Consider the following 23,067-nt stretch of genomic DNA (forward strand, 5'->3'; position numbering starts at 1 on the left):
GCCACATTCCCAGGTCAACACTCCCCCCTCCCTGCTGCATCACATCTCTCCCCCCTTCGAGACTGAACTGAGCGGGGTGACTCTGACCAGTGACCTGGGGAAGTTCAGGGCCCCCTCTCCGGGACAACGCATCCGCTATCATTTTGGCACTTCCCTTCTCGTGGACCACGTCCATGTCATAATCCTGCAGGAGCAGGCTCCACCTCAGGAGCTTGACATTGGCTCCTTTCATCTGGTGCAGCCAGGTCGCGGAGAGTGGTCGGGTACATGGTGAAGTGTTGCCCAAAGAGATCTGGCTCTAGTTTCTTGAGGGCCCACCCCATGGCCAGGCACGCCTTCTCGATGGCCGCGTAATGTTGCTCCCAGGGTAGCAACTTCTTGCTCAGGTACATGATGGGGTGTCTCTCCCCCTTTTCATCCTCCTGCATTAACACCGCCCCCAGTCCCATGTCTGAGGCGTCAGTGAACACCATAAAGGACTTGTCAAAGTCTGGGTTTGCCAGAACTGGGCCACTGGCCAGAGCCTCCTTCAGTGCCAGGAAAGCCTCCGGGCACGGCTCGGTCCAGACCACCTTGACTGGCTTCCCCTTCTTGTATAGCTGGGTGATGGGGGTGGCGATGGCACTAAAGCGGGGCACAAACCTTCGGTAGTATCCTGCCAACCCAATAAAGGCTTGGACCTGCTTTTTGGTGTGGGGAGCGGGCCAGTCTCTGATCAACTCCACCTTAGCTGGTTCCGGCTTTAGGCGGCTGCTCCCCACCCGATGGCCCAGGTAAGATACTTCCGCCATCCCCACCTTGCACTTCTCGGCTTTTACAGTCAGCCCACCCTCCTGGAGTCGGTCCAGCACTTGTTTAACCTGGGACACATGGTCCTCCCAGGTCTGGCTAAAGACACAGATGTCATCAATATACGCCACGGCAAAACTCTCCATCCCCCTCAGTAGCTGATCCACCAGGCGCTGGAAGGTGGCCGGCGCTCCCTTGAGGCCGAAAGGCAGGGTCAGGAACTCATAGAGCCCCAGAGGGGTGATAAAGGCCGATTTCAGCCGGGCATCTGCATCCAGCGGCACTTGCCAGTAGCCCTTTGTAAGGTCCATGGTGGTGAGGTATCGAGCTCCTCCCAGTTTGTCTAGGAGCTCGTCAGGCCTGGGCATGGGGTAGGCATCAGATACAGTGATGGCACTGAGCTTCCGATAGTCCACACAGAACCAGATCGACCCATCCTTTTTGGGGACCAGCACCACCGGCGAGGCCCAAGGACTGGCAGATGGCTGGATCACCCCCAAAGCCAGCATGTCCCTGACCTCTCTTTCCAGGTCCTGAGCAGTTTTCCCTGTGACTCGGAAGGGGGAGCATCTTATCGCCGGGCACGACCCTGACTGTACCAGTGGACAGTCAGATTAGTGTGTCCAGGCTGGTTGGACAACAGGGGTCGGTACGGATGCAGCACTCCTCTGATCTCAGCTTGCTGGGCAGGGGTTAGCTGATCCGAGAGGGGAATTGTTTCCAGGGGGGAACCAGCTCTGGTCCCAGGGAATAGATCTACTAAAGGGTCATCACCCTGCTCCTCCCAATGTCCACACATGGCCAACACCACATTCCCCCTGGCATAATATGGCTTCATCATATTCACATGGTACACCCGGCAGTGGTGGGCCCGGTTCGACAGCTCCACCACATAGTTTACCTCATTTAGCTGCTTGACAACCTTGGAAGGGCCCTCCCAAGCGGCCTGTAGTTTGTTCTTTCTCACGGGGATGAGAACCATCACCGGATCCCCGGTGGCGTAGGCGCAGGCCCGCGCCGTGCGGTCATACCAGACCTTCTGCTTCTTCTGGGCTCTGGCCACATTCTCCCTGGCCAGGCGCATGAGTTCAGCAAGTCTCTCTCGGAAGATCAGGACATACTCCACCACTGACTCTCCATCGGGAGTGGCCTTCCCCTCCCATTCCTCTCTCATCAGGTCCAGGGGGCCCCTCACCCTCCTGCCATATAACAGTTCGAAAGGTGAAAATCCGGTAGACTCCTGGGATACCTCCCTGTACGCGAACAGCAGGTGAGGTAAGTACTTGTCCCAACCCTGCAGGTGCTGGTTCATAAAGGTTTTCAGCATCATCTTTAGCGTCCCATTGAACCTCTCCACCAGCCCATTGGATTGGGGGTGATATGCTGAGGCCCAGTTGTGCCGGACCCCACATTTCTCCCACAAGCACCGGAGCAGGGCCAACATGAAGTTGGACCCTTGGTCTGTCAAGACTTCCTTGGGGAACCCCACGCGACTGAAAATGGTCAGCAGCTCATCTGCCACGGTGTCTGCTTCAGTGGAAGCTCAGGGCTCTGCCTCGGGGTAGCGGGTGGCAAAATCTACCACCACCAGAATGTATTTCTTCCCCGATCGGGTTGTCTTGCTGAGAGGTCCCACTATGTCCATGGCCACCTTCTGGAAAGGTTCCTCTATGATGGGCAAAGATCTCAAAGCCGCTTTCCCCTTGTCCCGGGCCTTCCTCACCCTCTGACAGGGGTCGCAGGATCGGCAATACTGCCGGACAGTTGTAAAGACCCCAGGCCAGTAAAAGTTGTGTAGCAGCCTCGGCCGGGTGCGCCGGATTCCCTGGTGCCCTGAGAGGGGGATGTCATGGGCCAGGTACAGGAGCTTGCAGCGATACTTCTGGGGTTCCACCAGCTGCCTCCTGACCCCACAGGACTCCACTTCCCCTGGGGGAGCCCATTCTCGGTACAGGAACCCCTCCTCCCACAGGCACCTCTCCTGGCAACCTCTCCTCATGGTCCGTCCCTCGCTGAGGTCGGCCAGGTCCCTGAGCTTCCGCAAGGAGGGATCTTTCTGGAACTCAGCGGCTGGGGACGGGATGGGGCCCGGTTCCCTCTCGCTAGCCAGGTCTGAGGCCACAGCCTCTCTGAGCGGTGCCCCTCGGTGCTCCCTTTCCACCAGGGTAGGGTCCTGCGCCTCCAGTATGGTACCCTCCCCAAGGTCGGGGCGCAGTGCCCCTTGCCGGCTCTGGCTACGGGTCACAACCAGGGCGGCCTGGCATTTGCTTGGCCAGTTCTCTACGTCCCCCCATCAAAACCTCAGTGGGCAAATGGTGGTGCACCCCCACATCCTTGGGGCCCTCCTTGGCCCCCCATTTCAGGTGTACCCTTGCCATGGGCACCTTGAATGGGTCCCACCCACCCCCGTCAGGGTCAGGTAGGTGTTGGGCACTACCCGATCTGGGGGCACCACCTCGGGCCAGACCAGCGTCACCGCCACACCCATATCCCAGTATCCATTGACCTTTCTCCCATCCACCTCCAGGGAAACAAGGCCCTCTCTCCGGAGGGACAGCCCCCCGCCTACCCTGTAAACTGAGAGCCCTGAGTCCAGAGCCTCCAGCCCTCCAGAGGAGCTGGCCGGGAATATTCTTCCCTCCTGAGCAGGTGGTAAGCTGGCAGCCCCCCTTCCTTGGGCCGTTTGCCCCTCATCCAGCTGGGTCCCTACCCAGTTAACCCTGGGTAGGTTGGGTCTGCTCAGTCTGTCCCTGAGCCTGGGGCACTGGGTCTGTATGTGGCCTCTCTGGCCACAGTGATAGCAGCTCATGTCACGTTGGTCCCCTCGAGCGAGTCGGATGGTCCTGACGCCAGGCCTTCCCCTTTGGAGGGGGTTCTCCATATTTCTCCGCTGGGAGGTCCCATGGTGACTCTCTCTCTGCATTGTGGGGGGCCTGTTCTTTTCAGACTCCTCCCTGCTACCCCCGTCCAACTGTTCACAAACTTGTCGGCCAGCTGCCCTGCGTGCTGCAGGTTCTCTAGCTTTTTGTCCACCAACTATAGCCTCAGGTCGGAAGGGCACTGTTCATACAGTTGCTCCAGTACAATTAGGTCAAGCAGGTCCTCTTTACCTTGGGCCCCAGGTGTCCACATGCGGGCATATCCCTGCATTCGGTTGACCAGGTGTAGGTATCCGCAAAAAGAAAAGGAGGACTTGGGGCACTTTAGAGACTAACAAATTTATTTGAGCATAAGCTTTCGTGAGCTACAGCTCACTTCATCGGATGCAGTGAGCTGTAGCTCACGAAAGCTTATGCTCAAATAAATTTGTTAGTCTTAAGGTGCCACAAGTCCTCCTTTTCTTTTTGCGAATACAGACTAACACGGCTGCTACTCTGAAACCAGTTGTAGGTATGTGACCTCGGGCGTTTTATGCTGACTCCGGAACCTTTTCCGGTACATCTTGGGGGTCAGCCCAAACTCACGGAGCAGGGCCTTTTTGAACAGTTCGTAGTCCCCTGCCTCCGCCCCTGTCATTCGTACCTCCATGGCTTTGGGGTCCAGTAAGGGGGTGAGAAACTGGAGCCTGTCTGCAGGGTCAACCCTGTGCATCTCGCAGGCATTCTCAAAGGCCGTCAGGAAGCTATCTATGTCCTCCCCCTCCTTACGCTGGGCCAGGAAGCACTTATCAAAGCTCCTTGTAGTCTTGGGTCCCTCCCTCACTCACCGCAGCTGGGGCCCCACTGCTCCTCAGCCTGGCCAGCCCCAGTTCATGCTGTCTCTGCTTCTTTTCATGCTCCCTCTGTTTCTCCTTCTCATGCTGATGTTGCTTCTCCTCATGCTGACGCTGCTTTTCATGATCCTCCAGCTCCCTCATTTTCATCTCCCTCTCCCATTCCAGCCGCCTCCGCTCCAGGGATGGGGAGCTCCGGCGGGAGGATCCCCTGCTGGCTGCCGGGGTCAGGGTGCCCTCAGTATTCGCTGGGCTTCCCCCAACCCCTCCCCCATGCATAGGTAGGAAGGGTCTTGGGATGTCCTCAGCAGCAATCTGACCCCTCCCAGCCCGGTCAGGCCTCAGGGCCCACGCTGCGTCCACTGGGCAGCTTCCCTCAGGGACAGGGATCGGGTCATCCAAGCGATCTCTCTCCTCCAACTAGGCAATCAGCTGTTCCTTGGTGGACCTCCCAATGCGCAGCCCCCCTCTGCCTGCACAGCTCCACCAGGTCACTCTTAAGGCATTTAGCAAACGTCTCCCTGCTGGCCACTCGCAGGCCTGGGCAGCTTTCCACGGTTTCCAGGGAGAACCCCTAGGGTGCCAGCCCTTCTTGAGGTCACCACCTCTTTGCCAGGGTCGAGCTGCAGACTCCTCCGCCTCGCTGCAATCTCCTGGGGGACCCCATTACTGCAAAAGTCTTTCTCTCTGGTCACACACTCCCAGGGTTAACCACCCCCTGAATCTTCAGCACGCCTGGTCCCCGTCAATCCCCGTTCATTTTACTGTTCCCCAGTCAGTTACTGCAGGAAGTGCCGTTCACGGGGTGCAGTAGATCCCATCGCTTCCACCAGTTGTCACGGAGTGTGGGGGAGTCTGGGGCCTGCACCCCTCTTCCTGGGATTCACTGTGACTCTCAGCCAGCCAGTAAAACAGAAGGTTTATTGGACAATAGGAACACAGTCTAAAACAGAGCTTGTAGGTACAACCAGGACCCCTCAGTCAAGACCTTCTGGGGGAGGAGGGAGCTTAGACCCCAGCCCTCGGTTTCCCTGCGTTCCACCACCCAGCACCAAATTGAAACCAAAACCCCTCCAGCAGGCTCCCTCCTGCAGCCTTTATCCACTTTCCCAGGGCAGAGGTGTTACCTCCCCGTCCCCCTCCTGGCTCAGGTTACAGGCTCTCAGGTCTCCAATCCCCAGGGAAACTCCCCTGCCACATTCCCAGGTCAACACTCCCCACTCCCTGCTGTGTCACAGGGAGCAGTGACTGTGAGGGGGGGAGGTGTAGGGGGGGCCCCTCCCTGTGTTCAAACCTGGAAAGGGCTGGGGAGAAAACCCTTGGGGGTTCGCCTCCCCCAGCTGGGTGATGAAGGGATGGATGGGCAGGCCTGGCCCCAGCCCACCTCACAGAACCACACACATCAGGGCAGGTTTGGCAACGCGGTTTATTCGCCGAGGCCCCGCGGGGGCGGCACGGTGCAGGATACAGCAAGGCACGAGGGCAGTAGCAGCACAGAGTGGGCAGTTCACATGCACCCTGCTCTGCGAGGACATGGCTCCCAGCCGGGCCTGGCCCTGGGCTCCCTCCCTGCACCGGCATCACAAGTGACAGCTACTGCTCCCAGCAGAGAACCGACACTGGAGACAAGCAGGCCGTGTGGGGGGAGTCCTGTGTGCAGCTCTACTGGTGCCCCCCATCCTGCTCGCTGAACCGTGAGCCCAGCCCTGGCTCCCCCCCAACCTCACACTGCTGGTGCCCCTCAGCCCCGCTCTTCCTCGCCCTCCTGGGCTCCAGCACAGCTCTGCCTCTGCCCCTTGCCCCGACCTGCAGCCCCCCAGACACTGGCACTCGTCAGGCTGCAGCATCACGGCAGGCCCAAGTGCTCACTAGGGCTGAATGGAGACTAAGTCCCCAGTCGGTTCAAGGGACAGCGGGAGCGTGAAAAGCTCACCCCAGGCGGTGCAGACCCACAGTGCCCAGTGCCTGCCAGAGCCCTTGGCACCAGCCCCACAGTGCAGCCTGTCAGCACAGCAATGAGGGAGGAGACTGAGATGCTTGGAACTATGGGGCATGGCTCAGGACTGGGGCTACACAGTGCCCCCTGCTCACTGCCCTGGCCCGACCCTGTGCCAAGGCACTGACAGGCAATAGTGACCAGACAGCCCCCGGGACACAGAGAGGCCAGCTGGGAGGAGACCTGGGCATGCTCAGGCCATACGCCCTTGGGAGAGTTGAGGGGGAGGCACAGGCTGTGGGGCCAGGATGCCCAGAGCAAGAAAAAGGGGGGGGGGCTTGCCCTGCCCCCAGCATCAGGACAAAAAAGGGGCAGGGAGATACCAGCTCCCTTTGGGCTTTGGGAAAGCAGGTGCAGCAGCTCCTAGCTAACCACAGGGACCAAGGCCCTGGCAGATTGCCCCTCCACTGCCCCACACAGCCCAGCAGCAGGGCTGGCCATGGGGGCTGTGCCCAGGGGTCTGTATGGAGGGCCCTGTGGTATTGTTTGCTCCAAGACAGTGAGCAAAGCCCCAGGGAAGGGGGTCTCCTGTCTCCCCCCCAGAGGGGGGCAGCAATCAGAGCCCCCAGGATCCAGGAGGTGGGCACTCAGAGGAAGTTCTGTAGCCAGCAGGAGGGAGGTGGCCAGCTATGCTGGGGCCCGTGACGAGCAGGCAGACTGGCTGTGCCAACACGCCGCCCCCCCCCCGGCTGGGCACCGCAGCTCCTGCCCCGCAGGCTCTTGGAGGCCAGGCCGGCCAGCGGCAGGAGGGGCCGTGGGTGGGTGGCGGAGTCCCGTGGCACCCCAGTCACGCCGGGAGGTTGTGTGCGGACTTGGAGGCACTTTGAGCTCTCTGGATCACGGCTGGGCACTTCTCCCGCCGCAGCAGCTTGTTGTTCTCAAAGAAGCCCTCGCTGCGGGGCACCCCATGGGAGCCGTCGGGGAAGGTCAGGAGCCCTGGGGGAGGGAAGAGCAGGGAGTCATGGGGAAGGGAGCTGCACACACCAGGGAGGGGCAGGGCGGTGGGAGAGCAGGGTCTAGGAGCGGGGCAGCAGGGGGCAATGGGGTCCATGCTGGAGAACAGGGCTGCCTGCCTGGCTCTGCCCAGGTTGTTCATCCCGCTGCTCTTGGTGGCAGGGGCTGCGGCTGCTCACGGGGGCTGCCTGGACTCACCGAAGCCATCCACACGCCCGCTCTTGAACTCGCCCTCGAAGGTCATCGAGTCGTAGCGCGTGAAAACTCCAACGCCATTGAACTTCCCCTGCATGAACTCCCCCTCGTACCTGCGCAGACAGACAGCCCCGCAGCGTCAGGCTCCCCTCCTGTACCCACGCAGCGTCAGGCTCTCGGCCCACCCCCCATGCCTCACAGCATAATGGTCCCCACCTCCCCCGCAGTGCTAGACTCCCTCCCTGCCTGCCTGTACCCCCCCACCGCAGCATCAGGCTCCCCCCATGCGCCCCGCCATGTGAGGCTCCCTGCCCGCACCCCGCAGCATCAGGCTCCCCGCCTATCCGCGCCCCACCAGCCCACTTGCACCATAAGCTTAAACTCAATAAGTTTATGGAGGAGATGGTATGATGGGATAACATGATTTTGGCAATTAATTGATCTTTAAATATTCATGGTAAATAGGCCCAATGGCCTGTGATGGGATGTTAGATGGGGTGGGATCTGAGTTCCTACAGAGAATTCTTTCCTGGGTGTCTGGCTGGTGAGTCTTGCCCACATACTCAGGGTTCAGCTGATCACCATATTTGGGGTCGGGAAGGAATCTTCCTCCAGGGCAGATTGGAGAGGCCCTGGAGGTTTTTCGCCTTCCTCTGTAGCATAGGGCACGGGTCACTTGAGGGAGGATTCTCTGCTCCTTGAAGTCTTTAAACCACGATTTGAGGACTTCAATAGCTCAGACATAGGTGAGGTTTTTCATAGGAGTGGGTGGGTAAGATTCTGTGGCCTGCGTTGTGCAGGAGGTCTGACTAGATGATCATAATGGTCCCTTCTGACTTAGTACCTATGAATCAGGCACCCCAGCCACCCCCCCCGCCAGTCCCAACCTCACAGCTGCTCAGTCATGGGACACTGGGGCACTCTTACACCCCAGACCCGCAGGAGCTGGCAGCGCCAGTCCACAGCAGTCCTGCGGGCAGGGAGCGTGGCTGCGCCCCCAACAGGCTAATGAGGAGCAGCACCCACAGGTTCCAGAGCTGAAGCGGGAGGGCGAGGGGTAAGCAGAGAGGGGAGGGTCTCCATGGGGTGGGAGGGTACAGACACGACTCAGCACCAGCACCCCTCAGCCATCCCCAGTCCCCATGGAAGAGAAAGGCCAGTTGCCCCAAGCTGCCCAGGCTGCTTGGGGCAGACCCAGCAAGGCGCGGTACCCACCTGGAGCCATCGGAGAAGGTGAGCACGCCGCAGCCATGGAAAAGCCCATTCTCAAAGTGACCCAGGTAGGTGCTGCCATCCGCAAACGTTAGCTGGCCAATGCCATGCCTGCGGCCTAGGCAACAAGAGCAGGCAGTATCACCAGCGCCCGCAGCCCAGGGAAAGGGCCACAGGGCCCATGCCCCCAGAAGGGGACCAGAGGGACAGGTGCAGGGTTGGGCAGGGCACCGCTGGGACATGGGCAGGGCAGTGCTGGGGGTCGTAGAAGCCTCACTTGGGCTCCACAGGACATACGGGAAGACCCAAGGCTAAGCTTGCTCCCAGAGCTGGCCCAGCTGGGGAGGTTTGGGTTGTTCCCAGCCAGGCTCAGCAGGGTCCATCTCTTCCTGGAGCCCATGTTCAATATCTAACTATCCCCAGACAGAGCCAGGAACCCCAGCACTCACGGCTGCTCTGCTAGTGCCCAGGGGCAGGCAGGAGGGAGCCCGAGAGATTCAGGGGAAGGCAGCTTGTATTCACGGCTGGGCTCTACGCAATCAATTCCCCAGGCCAGTGGGGCAGGACAGTTTGGACTTTGTTACAGCAGCCTCTCCCGCCCTCCCTGCCTCCCCCCCCCCCCGGGCCAATCCACGCGTGGGGCAGGCATCTGCCATTCACCAGGACACACAGGAAGGTGAAGGGAGAGGAGCAGGAGGGGACTACAGGGGAGTCCTGACAGGGCACATTCATGGTCCACACTGGCAGGAAGCTGCCGGGTGCTGGGGCAGACATCCCCAAACACAGGCTGCTCCAGGGCTGCTGCCAGCTTTCCCGGTGCCATGGCAGGGCTGCCTGGGCAGGGCACATACAGCTCAGGAATCCCCAGGCCTGAGCCAGTGCAAGAGAGGTCACTCGGCCTGCTCTCATCCCTTAGAGGAATGGCAATTGCCAGAGGGGCATAGACTCCGGGGGCAGCGTCTGGCAGTGCTGCAGCCAGGGGTGAGACATGCTATATAGACAGACCCAGCTCTTCCCACAGCACACCCGGCTCCCCAGAGAGGGCAGCCCCAACACTGACAGGGCTCCCTGGTAGACAGTGGTCCCACAGGGACACACTGCTCTTCCCTAGTGTCATGGGCTGAGGCCAAGGGGGAAGGCAGGAGATCAGGTTGCCCTGTCCCAGGAGTTGGGGAGCAGACAAGGACCTGGGGAGGGCAGGGGCAGATCTGTCTGGGGAGAACTTGGGTTACTGATTGTTAAGGGCCTGGCACCAGGAGCTTTGTTACGTAGGGAGGGGCAGGCTCCCCTCTCCCAGCCAACTAAGCCCAGTCCTGGGAAGGAGGGCACCATACAACCTGTGGGACCGACTGGAGTAGGTGCCTCTCCCAGCCCCGCCTGCAGGGGAGGCTGGCAGGCTGTGCCCAGCACAGATGGCAGGGGCTGTTTGCAGCCCATCTGGATGGAGCCAGGGGAGGGTAATGGAACAGGCCAGTTGGGAGATACAGCCGGGCCATGGCGCTGCACCCTGCTCACCTTCCTTCCACTCCCCGCAGTACTCCTCCCCACTGGAGTAGGTGAAGGAGCCCTTGGTCAAGGTCATGCTGCCAGGTCCTGGGAGGGTGAGATGACACCTGCAAAGAAGGGGCAGGTGAGAACACCCAGTAGGTGCTGGAGGGGAGACGCATGTTGCTGGCTGGGAGCCTGCTGGATGTGCAGGGCCCAGGCCATGTTGTTTGCCATTATTCTGAGGACTCACCCTGACCCTAGTACCCTGCTCCAGGCCAGGCTGCATGAAGCTCTCCCTCTGCCCAAAGCATGTCCCATCCCCACAGCTCCCCGCGTTCCACGCCCAGCGCAAGCTCCTTGGCCTCTGCCTAGCACCGGCCAACACTTCCCCATTCCCTTTGGATCCCTCGGATCTTCTCCCAACCCCAGTGCCTCTCTGAGGCTTGTCACTAGGACCCACCAGCTGGACTGACCTGCCAGGGGATGCCCTCTTTGCACACTGCTAGTCAGGAGATGACGGGGGCTGAGCCCCCTTGGGCCAGCAGCCCTTCCAGCGGACCTGACATTGCATCTTCCATCGCCACACTGCAGCCCCCAGACGGGCTGGCAGCTGCCTAGACCAGGGGAGGAACGAGCCCTGTAACCATACAGACCTCTATCCCCTGAGCAGATAAGGTGCCTGCGTGGGCAGGAAGGCTAAGGAGCTCCCTGCAGGTAAAGATGGCACCTCCGGATTGGGAGCTGAGGAGGAACAGACTTCCTGCTCTGAGTTAGAGACTAACCTCTCGCTGGATTCCGCAGAGCAAACCACTCTGCTCCAAGCTGAGCACCAAGGGATGGGGGAAGGCGTATGCCATGTCGCTCTCTGTGCACGGCTGAGCGAGCGTGGGAGCCAGCTCACAGCTAGCTTTACAGTTTGAATGACTCTGGAGTCGACTGTCGTAGGCCAGCTGAGATACGGCCAGTCGCCTGAGCCTCAAAATACCTGGGGACCTGCCGACTGCCTGGACAGACTCTTGGATTTGGGGCCTGCAGTGTCTGCAGTGGGCAGGCTCTCATTTGCATAAGGGAGACCTAATCAAGCCATTCTGGTGATCCTGTGATCTTGGGTGAGGAGGGCCCCATTCTGATTTACTGAGGGGCTTCCAAAGGGGAGAAGGCAGCCAGGCCACCCTTTGGTGGCCTGTCCTGGCTGCTCCTGTCCAGAAGTCTCTGGCCACCTGATTCCACCATGCCTGCAGAGAGGCTTGTGCTTCCCCCACCCTCCCAGCTGGCCAGGGAAGGGTAGGATTCTTTGACACCTGCCAGCAAGCAATCTCTAGGAGCCAGCAAGAACTTCTGAATCAGTGATAAAAACACTGGGTATTACCCCATCCCAGCTTCCAGTCGCTGAACCAACCGAGAGTCGTCATAACCATCCTGCGCAAGTATCAACCTTTGGGGTTTGCTCTTCTCTTCCAACTTACCAGCAGGGGGTTGCTGCTACCCCTGCATTTGTGCACGTAGAGTTTAAGCTCCAGCACATGGCTGGTAGCAAGCAAGCAGGCGTGCAGTGGGGCTGGGCCCCAGAGAAGTTAGATGAGAGTGGTACCTGTTCAACAGCTCCTCAAACACCCGAGTGCCCTAGGGGAAACAATCTCCTTGCCTAGGAGATCACACGCAGATCTCCTGGGTTAGGAGCTCTGTGTTTAATCCTCAGAACTCACCTGGTTTTCACCTACATTTGTTATTTGAATTGTAAATGAAATGTCCCAATAGAACACGGAACTGTGTGCGGATTTGGCTGTGGGGTGATTTTGGCCCTCCCTGAATCACTATTTGTCAGGAACAAAGCTATTGACTGGCACTGAGATTCATAATGCTGCTACCTTGGGGCTGACGGCTACGCAGGATGGCTGCCTTCCCAAAGTATCACACAGATCTTAGAGGGAACTGTTGGATTAAATAACCTGGATCATTACATTGATTTGCAAAAAAGAAAAGTAGGACTTGTGGCACCTTAGAGACTATCAAATTTATTTGAGCATAAGCTTTCGTGAGCTACAGCTCACTTCATCGGATGCATTCAGTGGAAAATACAGTGGGGAGATTGATATACACAGAGAACATGAAACAATGGGTGTTACCATACACACCCATTGTTTCATGTTCTCTGTGTGTGTATATAAATCTCCCCACTGTATTTTCCACTTAAGATGAGCTATAACCAGCAGGAAGGAGGGGGGGAAGGAGGAAAACCTTTTGTGGTGATAATCAAGGTGGGTCATTTCCAGCAGTTAACAAGAACCTCTGAAGAAGAGTGGGAGGTGGGGTGGGGGGAGAAATAACATGGGGAAATAGTTTTACTTTATGTAATGACTTATCCACTCCCAGTCTCTATTCAAGCCTAAATTAATTGTATCCAGTTTGCAAATTAATTCCAATTCAGCAGTCTCTCACTGGAGTCTGTTTTTGAAGATTTTTTTGTTGAAGGATAGCCACTCTCAGGTCTGTAATCATGTGACCGGAGAGATTGAAGTGTTCTCCGACTGGTTTTTGAATGTTATAATTCTTGACGTCTGATTTGTGTCCATTTATTCCTTTACGTAGAGACTGTCCAGTTTGACCAATGTACATGGCAGAGGGGCATTGCTGGCACATGATGGCATATATCACATTGGTAGATGCGCAGGTGAACGAGCCTCTGATAGTGTGACTGATGTGATTAGGCCCTATGATGGTATCCCCTGAATAGATATGTGGACAGAGTTGGCAACAGGCTTTGTTGCAAGGATAGGTTCCTGGGTTAGTGGTTCTGTTGTGTGGTTGCTAGTGAGTATTTGCTTCAGGTTGGGGGGCTGTCTGTAAGCAAGGACTGGCCTATCTCCCAAGATCTGAGAGAGCGATGGCTCGTCCTTCAGGATAGGTTGTAGATCCTTGATGATGCGTTGGAGAGGTTTTAGTTGGGGGCTGAAGGTGATGGCTAGTGGGGTTCTGTTATTTTCTTTGTTGGGCCTGTCCTGTAGTAGGTGACTTCTGGGTACTCTTCTGGCTCTGTCAATCTGTTTCTTCACTTCAGCAGATGGGTATTGTAGTTGTAAGAATGCATGATAGAGATCTTGTAGGTGTTTGTCTCTGTCTGAGGGCTTGGAGCAAAAAGCGGTTATATCGTAGAGCTTGGCTGTAGACAATGGATCGAGTGGTATGATCTGGATGAAAGCTAGAGGCTTGTAGGTAGGAATAGCGGTCAGTAGGTTTCCGATATAGGGTGGTGTTTATGTGACCATCGCTTATTAGCACCGTAGTGTCCAGGAAGTGGATCTCTTGTGTGGACTGGTTCAGGCTGAGGTTGATGGTGGGATGGAAATTGTTGAAATCATGGTGGAATTCCTCAAGGGCTTCTTTTCCATGGGTCCAGATGATGAAGATGTCATCAATGTAGCGCAAGTAGAGTAGGGGCATTAGGAGACGAGAGCTGAGGAAGCGTTGTTCTAAGTCAGCCATAAAAATGTTGGCATCCTGTGGGGCCATGCGGGTACCCATTGCAGTGCCGCTGATTTGAAGGTATACATTGTCCCCAAATGTGAAATAGTTATGGGTGAGGACAAAGTCACAAAGTTCAGCCACCAGGTTAGCCGTGACATTATCGGGGATACTGTTCCTGGCGGCTTGTAGTCCATCTTTGTGTGGAATGTTGGTGTAGAGGCTTCTACATCCATAATGACAGGTTTCAGAGTAGCAGCCGTGTTAGTCTGTATTCGCAAAAAGAAAAGGAGTACTTGTGGCACCTTAGAGACTAAGAAATTTATTAGAGCATAAGCTTTCGTGAGCTACAGCTCACTTCATCCGATGCATTTCGATCCGATGAAGTGAGCTGTAGCTCACGAAAGCTTATGCTCTAATAAATTTGTTAGTCTCTAAGGTGCCACAAGTACTCCTTTTCTTTTTACATCCATAATGGCCAGGATGGTGTTTTCAGGAAGATCACCGATGGATTGTCGTTTCCTCAGGAAGTCAGTGTCATCTCGAAGATAGCTGGGAGTGCTGGTAGCGTAGGGCCTGAGGAGGGAGTTTACATAGCTAGACAATCCTGCTGTCAGGGTGCCAATGCCTGAGATGATGGGGCGTCCAGGATTTCCAGGTTTATGGATCTTGGGTAGCGTTAGAATACCCGAGGTCGGGGTTGCAGGGGTGTCTCTGTGCGGATTTGTTCTTGTGCTTTTTCAGGGAGTTTCTTGAGCAAATGCTGTAGTTTCTTTCGGTAACCCATAATGGAATCAGAGGGTAATGGCTTGTAGAAAGTGGTGTTGGAGAGCTGCCTAGCAGCCTCTTGTTCATATTCCGACCTATTCATGATGACAACAGCACCTCCTTTGTCAGCCTTTTTGATTATGATGTCAGAGTTGTTTCTGAGGCTGTGGATGGCATTGAGTTCTGAATGGCTGAGGTTATCGGGCAAGTGATGCTGCTTTTCCACAATTTAAGCCCATGCTTAAATCGGCGGAAGCACTCTATGTAGAAGTCTAGTCTGTTATTTCGACCTTCAGGAGGAGTCCACCCAGAATCCTTCTTTTTGTAGTGTTGGTTGGAAGGTCCCTGTGGGTTAATACGTTGGTTAGAGGTGTCTTGGAAATATTCCTTGAGTCGGAGATGTCAAAAATAGGATTCTAGGTCACCACAGAACTGTATCATGTTCGTGGGGGTGGAGGGGCAAAAGGAGAGGCCCCGAGATAGGACAGATTCTTCTGCTGGGCTAAGAGTATAGTTGGACAGATTAACAATATTGCTGGGTGGGTTAAGGGAACCACTGTTGTGGCCCCTTGTGGCACGTAGTAGTTTCGAGAGTTTAGTGTCCTTTTATAAAATAACAGAAATAATATATTATATAGAAATATTATTTCTATATAATAGAAAATAACAGAACGCCACTAGCCATCACCTTCAGCCCCCAACTAAAACCTCTCCAACACATCATCAAGGATCTACAACCTATCCTGAAGGACGACCCATCACTCTCACAGATCTTGGGAGACAGGCCAATCCATGCTTACAGACAGCCCCCCAACCTGAACCAACTCACCAGCAACCACACACCACACAACAGAACCACTAACCCAGGAACCTATCCTTGCAACAAAGCCTGTTGCCAACTCTGTCCACATATCTATTCAGGGGATACCATCATAGGGCCTAATCACATCAGCCACACTATCAGAGGCTCGTTCACCTGCGCATCTACCAATGTGATATATGCCATCATGTGCCAGCAATGCCCCTCTGCCATGTACATTGGTCAAACTGGACAGTCTCTACATAAAGGAATAAATGGACACAAATCAGACGTCAAGAATTATAACATTCAAAAACACTTCAATCTCTCTGGTCACATGATTACAGACCTGAGAGTGGCTATCTTTCAACAAAAAAACTTCAAAAACAGACTCCAACGAGAGACTGCTGAATTGGAATTAATTTGCAAACTGGATACAATTAACTTAGGCTTGAATAGAGACTGGGAGTGGATGAGTCATTACATAAAGTAAAACTATTTCCCCATATTATTTCTCCCCCCACCCCACCCCCCACTGTTCTTCAGACGTTCTTGTTAACTGCTGGAAATGACCCACCTTGATTATCACCACAAAAGGTTTTCCTCCTTCCCCCCCTCCTTCCTGCTAGTGATGGCTCATCTTAAGTGATCACTCTCCTTACAGTGTGTATGATAACACCCATTGTTTCATGTTCTCTGTGTGTGTATATAAATCTCCCCACTGTATTTTCCACTGAATGCATCCGATGAAGTGAGCTGTAGCTCACAAAAGCTTATGCTCAAATAAATTTGTTAGTCTCTAAGGTGCCACAAGTCCTCCTTTTCTTTTTTGCAAATACAGATTAACATGGCTGCTACTCTGTAACCTACATTAATTTGCTTGCTAACCCACGTTCTCAATGTGACTTGTCCATGCTTTTTGCTGAATTTAGGAAATAAAATAGAATCATAGAATATCAGGGTTGGAAGAGACCCCAGGAGGTCACCTAGTCCAACTCCCTGCTCAAAGCAGGACCAATTCCCAATACATTAACTGGAAACCTGCCTGGTTTGGTTCTTTCTTCCCCACATGTCAGGTTCCACACCTGCAAAGTCCCAAGGTAAATAAGAGGAAACTGTGCCCCACCTGGTGATGGTCCATAGAACTGCCCTATAACCCTCCCATAAATGGCAGGTGCACAGGGACACTGCTGAGTTTTGAGGGAAAAACTGTCTTCTGTATTAACAGATCCTGTCAAAAGCAATGTAGAACCAACCATTGGGGTCCAGGGTGGGGGGTTTCCAGCCAGCCCAGCTACCAGCTGACCAGTTCTCCATAAAAACTCTCGACTCTTCACGCCCCAATGGAGAGCCACAACAAGCACAGAGGCAGGATGTTTGCACACAGCCAGGGTGTACACCAAAGGCCAGGTGGATCAAGTGCTGAATATAAGCCTGGGGAGAGGAGAATAAACCAGCAGAGCCAGGCAAACACCTTCTGTGAAAGGCTGGATTTGACTAGGAACTCCATGGCCACGGGGATATCAGCCATCTCCTCAAGGCCCGGGATCACGCACTGGGAGACTGCAGGGAGAGGAGGGTTGGCAGGCCCTGTCAGTCCTTGCATTAGAGATTGCATTCACCAGTTCAACTCTGTGCTTCACGTGGACACAGGGCTAACCCTGGCCAGATGGCCTGACATGTCCACACCAGGGGCTAAGTCACGTCAGTTAATCCTTTGTGGTTCCCCAGTGTAGACGTGGGTTGTGGGAGGCTGAGGGAGAGCACTTCCCTGTATTTGCTAGCTTGCCAGATGGCTCAGGGAGCAGGGCCCAGCCATCTCCTGGGTGTTACTGATCCTCTCTCAATATGGTTGAGGCTGGGCCTCACTGAGGCTGTGTATCCTAGATTGCTGCTTGGAGAATCTTGCACAGATTGCCCTGGAAGAGGAGTCCAACATCTTGCCCAACCCAGGCCTTGGTCAGAAGGGCACAGACTATGGCTTCTGTCCCTGGAGGTGCCCTGTGCTGGGACCAGAGCGGACTCCAGGAAATGCCGAAGGCCCACAGAGGAGACAGGAGTCTGAGAGCTGGGCACCGGTGACCACCTCAGGACAGAAGATCCCTGCTCCTCAGCTAGCAGTGACCAGTTTTGGGCTCGGTTCAGGTTGCTGTTGCCTGTGGCTTTTGTTTCATCAGCCTGGAGTCAAAGCCCAACAGGGCTGCACCTCCATGAAACAGTGGAGAGGCATCTCACTCGAAGGGCAAGGATCCTTGCTCCATCCTCCCAGATGGAGCTCTGGCTTCGGCTTGCTGCTCCCTCAAGGCACAGGGCTACTGCTGAGTCTCAAAGGCCACCTCCAGTCCCTATCTAATGAAGAGCTCCGATGGAGGGGAAGGGCAGACAGAGGACACTCTCTGGCACTGACAATGAAATCACGGCTGCTGATGTAGGATGTCCCACTGGCTCCCCAGCACTGACACCTGTTGTGGCTCTGTCCCAGTAACTATCAAATCTCCCTGCCAGGGCTGTGCCGGCAGCACTCCCGCTTCCCAGAGGAGGGAGGGAGAAATCTTGCTGCCATGGAGCTCAGGCTGCCAAGGGGAGGAGGGGGCGAGAGGTGCCAGGATAGTTCTGGAGGGTGCTGCATGAGCAGCAGTGGTGCCCCCGACTTCCCAGTGGGCCTCTGCTCTGCCCTACAGGACCCCAGTAGGGGTGAGAGGACAAGGGGGCTAATCAGTGACCCTTGTGGTTGTGGGTCTCCGATAACCCAATGATTCATTTCTCAAAAGAGCCATTGGACTGAGAGCCCGGCGTGCCAAGCTCTGGAGCCCATTACCAATGCAATCCAGGGCTTCTCTCCTCACACTTCAACCAACCAGTGAGACTGAGAACCGGGCCTCCCAAGGCCTCAGTGCAGTACCGGGGAGGGGAGAGAGTTTCCAGCACCAGAGTCCCCTCTTCCTACCCCAGCTCCTCCAGGCAGCCAGCGCAATTAGAAATGCAGATTCAAAAGGAGCCACGTGGGAAAACCAGGTCCTCTTGGGGATTCTTTGGGTCAGGCCCTTGGACAGTAACCATGCCCACGTGGAGATCACTGAGAGAGGAGCAGAGATTTGCTGGGGTCATGCTGGATTCCAGCGAATGGAGAGAGGGTCGAACACGGCTTTTCCAGCTCAGAGGTCAGTGAGTCTGTAAGTCCCAGCTGCACTTTGCCCTGGAGAGAGATGACTTTACTCTGCTCATTTCAGTGAGGACAGGGAGTGGCAGGAAGAGGACACTGGCAGGTAGCCAGGAGGTGCATCACAAATCCACATACAGCCCAAGGAGCACGCTGCTACTATGAGAACCACTTAGAGGGCTTTAGCCCTCCCCCCGGTTTCTCTGTTCCCCAGACATTGTTGTAGTGCCCAAAACATAGGAAGAGAAACTGACGGCTCTATTCAGAGGGCAACATCAGTGGTGAAAAATCAGAACCCGTTTCCCCTGGTTCCCTCAGCTTGGGCAAGCGCCACAGTTTGACTCACAGGCACATTGGGATTTTAATGTCTTACCCTTACACTTTAGTCTCCACTCCATCTCATTTTCCCCTTTACTTACTCAGCAAACCACAATTCCAATCACCATGATATCATATGTGCCGCTAGCCTTCTAGTTCAATTTGCAAAACCAAAAGCCAACACCTAAACAGGCTGTGAGTTTAATCAGCATTTCCATTCCAATTGAGGCTCAGCCGCTTTTTTTGGAAAAAGCTGTTCCTGAGAGAACCATGATTAGCTTGTAATGGCACCAAGAGAATCCAGAGATGCACCTGCAACACAGTGTGAGCCTGGTGTGCAGCTCCCATGAGCCAGGCTTCCCCGCACACACGCTGCCCCTCTTAGGGACCAGCTCGACAGTTCAAGCTGCAGGCCTTACAATGCAAGCTAAGAGAAAGGGCTTTTTAAAGAGGGAACGTACCAGCATCATGCTCTAGGCCGGGGGTGGGCTGCTCCCTCCGAGAGAGAGGATGCTCACTCGCTTACCTCCATGGAAGCTGAGAGCCAGAGAGGTCCCCAGCCAGCAGGATGTATTGTTGGGAAGGATCAAAGCTAGACTGCAGGGGCTTCTTGTCTAGAAGATAGATGGCCCTTAGTCAGTGCCAAGCTGGTAATTGGACTGAGTGCTCTCTGCTGAGGTCATTAACAGCCAGCGCTCTTCTCGGGCTCACAGGCCCCCCATCAGCCTGGAGGAGAGGTCTGGGAGAGGCTGGGATGGGGATGGGACACAGAGAAGCACTAGTTTGGATGGCTTCATGGGGAGACACACAGAATCCAGAAACCACACTAGAATTCATGACCCAAAGCTGGGGGAGAGAGAAATGGAGCTGCCTGGGGACCATGGATTGTCCTGCCTCCCACAGAAAGGGGCGTGTACCTCTAGTAACAATTCCACCAAGCTGTGAGTGCATGTGGCACGTAATCTACACTGTGTGTGCATGCTAGTCATTGTCTAATGCAACGGCTCTCAACCAGGAGTCCAGGGCCCACTGCAGGGCCACAAGCAGGTTTCAGGTGGTCCACCAAGCAGGGCCGGCATTAGACTTGCTGGGACTCAGGGAAGAAAGCCAAAGCCCCACCGCCTGGGGCTCAAGCCAAAGCCTGAGCAACTTAGCTTCACAGGTTTGTGGTGAGGCCCTGGACAACTGCCTGGCTTGCTACCCCCTAACGCTGGCCCTGGCGTTTATATGCAGAAAAACAGTTGTGGCATGGACGGGCTGTGGAATTCTTATAGCATGTTGGGGGGGCCTCAGAAAGAAAAAGGTTGAGAACCCCTGGTCTAATGGATGCAACAGTCCTTCTAGCAGCAATCTGCCCCCTCCCCCCCTACAACGGGCCTCAGAGGCACTCCAAGCTGTCCTAAGCAAGAGGGGAAAGCACCACTAGAACTCAGCCAGCAACTCAGACCAAGCCGCCCCCACCTTGAATCAGCACCGTACCCCCACCCCAGCCAGGCAGCAGTAGATATCCATGTGAACTGACCCAGAGATGCCCCTTGCTAGGACAGCCCGGGGCAGAAGGACCTCATCTGCCATCCAAGGACGCTGAATTAATGCACCCCCATGAGCTTCCCGAAAAGTGTCACTCAGGTGACCCCACACAAATGACCCCCTGCAGTCCCCGCTCCTGCATCCCAACCCCTCCCCCACCTGCACCCCCAACCCCACACTCCTGTACCCTACTTCATCACCCCACCCCCTGCACCTCATGACACCACACTCCTGTACCCCACTCCCCCTACTCCGCCTCCACCCCACCCCCTGCAGCCCCCATTCCTGTACCCCACTCCCTGCACTCCCCACTCCTGTACCCCCCACGTCACACTCCTGTACCCCACTCCCCCACCTCCTGCACCCCCACATCACACTCCTATACCCCACCCCCCGTACCCCTCCTCAACCCCACCCCTCCCCCGGACACCCCGGCCCGGCGGCACAGGGGGGCCCCCTCACCTGGACTCCGCGTTTCACCACCGGCGCCGCTCCCCCCTGGGGGTCCCGGTCCCCATCGACGGCCGTCAGCGCCGCTGGCAGCCCGGCTTCCCGCACACCCGGCCCCCCAGCATCTCGGGCAGCATCACTAGACTCCATCTCCACGTGCCATTGGCTGTTACCATGACAACCCGTAGCAACACGGCTCCTCATTGGCCAGAAGCGCCGGGCCTGTCCCCAGTCGCCATCTTTATGAGGGGCAAAGATTCTACCCGAGAATCATCATCGCCGCCAGCGGCAGAGACTCCCCCGCCCCGATCTCGCCATCTTTGTGCGGGGCCCCGCCGCAGAACGCCTAGGGCGGCCATCTTTGTGCGGGGCGAGGGAATCTCTGCCTTGGCAAACTGCCCTTCCTCCCCCGGGCAAGCGAGCGGCCCCGGCCTCCGCTGGCTCCCCGCTCCCCAGCCACCGCCCCCGTAGGGCTGCCAACTTTCTCACTGCACAAAACGAACATCCCTTCCTGGGCCCCGCCCCCTCCTCGAGGCCCCGCCCCCGCTCGCTCGTCCCCTGCTCTCACCCCCTTTCACTGGGCTGGGTCAGGGGGTTGGGGTACAGGATGGGGCTCAGGGCTGGGGCAGGGGGTTGGGGTGCAGAATGGGGTTCAGGGCTGGGGCAGGGGTTTGGGGTGCAGGGCGCAGGCTCTGGGAGGGAGTTTGGATATGGCCTCAGGGCTGGGGCAGGGGGTTGGGGTGCAGGATGGGGCTCAGGGCTGGGGCAGGGGGTTGGGGTGCAGGATGGGGTTCAGGGCTGGGGCAGGGGTTTGGGGTGCAGGGCGCAGGCTCTGGGAGGGAGTTTGGATATGGCCTCAGGGCGGGGTCAGTGGGTTGGGGTGCAGGATGGGGTTCAGGGCTGGGGCAGGGGTTTGGGGTGCAGGGCGCAGGCTCTGGGAGGGAGTTTGGATATGGCCTCAGGGCTGGGGCAGGGGGTTGGGGTGCAGGATGGGGCTCAGGGCTGGGGCAGGGGGTTGGGGTACAGGATGGGGCTCAGGGCTGGGGCAGGGGGTTGGGGTGCAGGATGGGGTTCAGGGCTGGGGCAGGGGTTTGGGGTGCAGGGCGCAGGCTTTGGGAGGGAGTTTGGATATGGCCTCAGGGCGGGGTCAGTGGGTTGGGGTGCAGGATGGGGTTCAGGGCTGGGGCAGGGGTTTGGGGTGCAGGGTGCAGGCTCTTGGAGGGAGTTTGGATATGGCCTCAGGGCTGGGGCAGGGGGTTGGGGTGCAGGGCGCAGGCTCTGGGAGGGAGTTTGGATATGGGCTCAGGGCTGGGGCAGGGGGTTGGGGTGTGGGTGGGGTTTCAGGGTCCTGTGGGCACATACTGCGGCTCCCAGAAAGCGGCCATCAGGTCCCTTTGGCCCTAGGCACATGGGTGGCCAGGGTGCCATCACGTGCTGTCCTTGCACCCACAGGTGCCACCCCACAGGACTGACTGGAGCTGTCAGGGTCCCTTTTCGACCGAGCATTCCAGTGGAAAACCGGATGCCTGGCAACCCTAGCCCTGTTCCCCCGGCCCAGCCTTCTGCCCGGTCCCCAGCCATGGCCCTATCCCTCCAGAGCCTGGTCCCCAGCCACGGCCCTGTGCCTGAGCAGTTGTGGCTAAGGCAGCAGTGGCATTAGGCACCCTCTGGGAACACTGGCATGAATTGACACAGCTACACATACTGGCCAGCTGTTTATGCACAGGCACTGCTCCCATTAGCCATGTCACCTGCTCCAAAACCATCAGCCAGACTTCCTGGGCTGAAAATCCCATGACATGCACAAGTGCCTGGGTTTCCTTGTATGGCGGTGGAAGGGCGGGAAAGGCGAAGGCCTGCACTCACGTGACCATGGTAAAGAATCTCAGAAAGAGTCACTTTCTTCTAACACTGAACAAAGAACTTTATTAGAATGAGGGAAACAGTACTAGCCCTAAAGCCACTCCTGTCCAGAACCTTCCCCAGCCTCCTCCCGGGCCTGCCTCCCTGCTACAAAGTTAAAGGACCAGCATGCATAGCCTCACAGGACTGCACATTTTTTAGGCTGGTAGCAGCCTTTACCCCAGAGAGAGACCAGGGGGTGGGGGTTGTGGGATTCAGTGTGATTAGAGCCTGCAGTCTGTAGTGCAGAAAAGGTCACAAGTGGGGAGCATCTGCATGAGGGAGGCCTGGTGCTTCCTGACACATTTACAGGTGCAGTAGGATAGAAGGAG

At 56.5% G+C, this 23,067-nt stretch overlaps 1 protein-coding gene across 3 annotated transcripts; it reads right to left on the reverse strand.

Moving 5' to 3' along the window:
* Positions 1 to 5,913: 5,913 nt before the first annotated feature.
* MORN4 (MORN repeat containing 4) lies at positions 5,914 to 21,276 on the reverse strand. 3 transcript variants are annotated; one of them, XM_043519406.1, is made up of 6 exons: positions 20,846 to 21,039; positions 19,380 to 19,467; positions 10,374 to 10,471; positions 8,862 to 8,976; positions 7,650 to 7,759; positions 5,914 to 7,433 (listed from the first exon to the last, which is right to left on the reverse strand). In XM_043519406.1, exons 3-6 carry the CDS (start codon positions 10,438 to 10,440, stop codon positions 7,285 to 7,287), a joined length of 441 nt encoding a protein of 146 aa, XP_043375341.1. In that variant the 5' UTR covers positions 10,441 to 10,471; positions 19,380 to 19,467; positions 20,846 to 21,039; the 3' UTR covers positions 5,914 to 7,284. The 3 variants fall into 3 exon arrangements, with proteins under 3 accessions (XP_043375341.1, XP_038265277.1, XP_043375342.1); XM_038409349.2 differs by lacking the exon at positions 19,380 to 19,467 and having other exon boundaries at positions 20,846 to 21,033; XM_043519407.1 differs by lacking the exons at positions 5,914 to 7,433; positions 7,650 to 7,759; positions 8,862 to 8,976; positions 10,374 to 10,471; positions 19,380 to 19,467 and adding an exon at positions 19,474 to 19,699 and having other exon boundaries at positions 20,846 to 21,276.
* Between the last annotated feature and the right edge of the window lie 1,791 nt (positions 21,277 to 23,067).

This window comes from Dermochelys coriacea, chromosome 7, assembly GCF_009764565.3.
Source record: "Dermochelys coriacea isolate rDerCor1 chromosome 7, rDerCor1.pri.v4, whole genome shotgun sequence".
NCBI classification, from domain to species: domain Eukaryota; kingdom Metazoa; phylum Chordata; order Testudines; family Dermochelyidae; genus Dermochelys; species Dermochelys coriacea.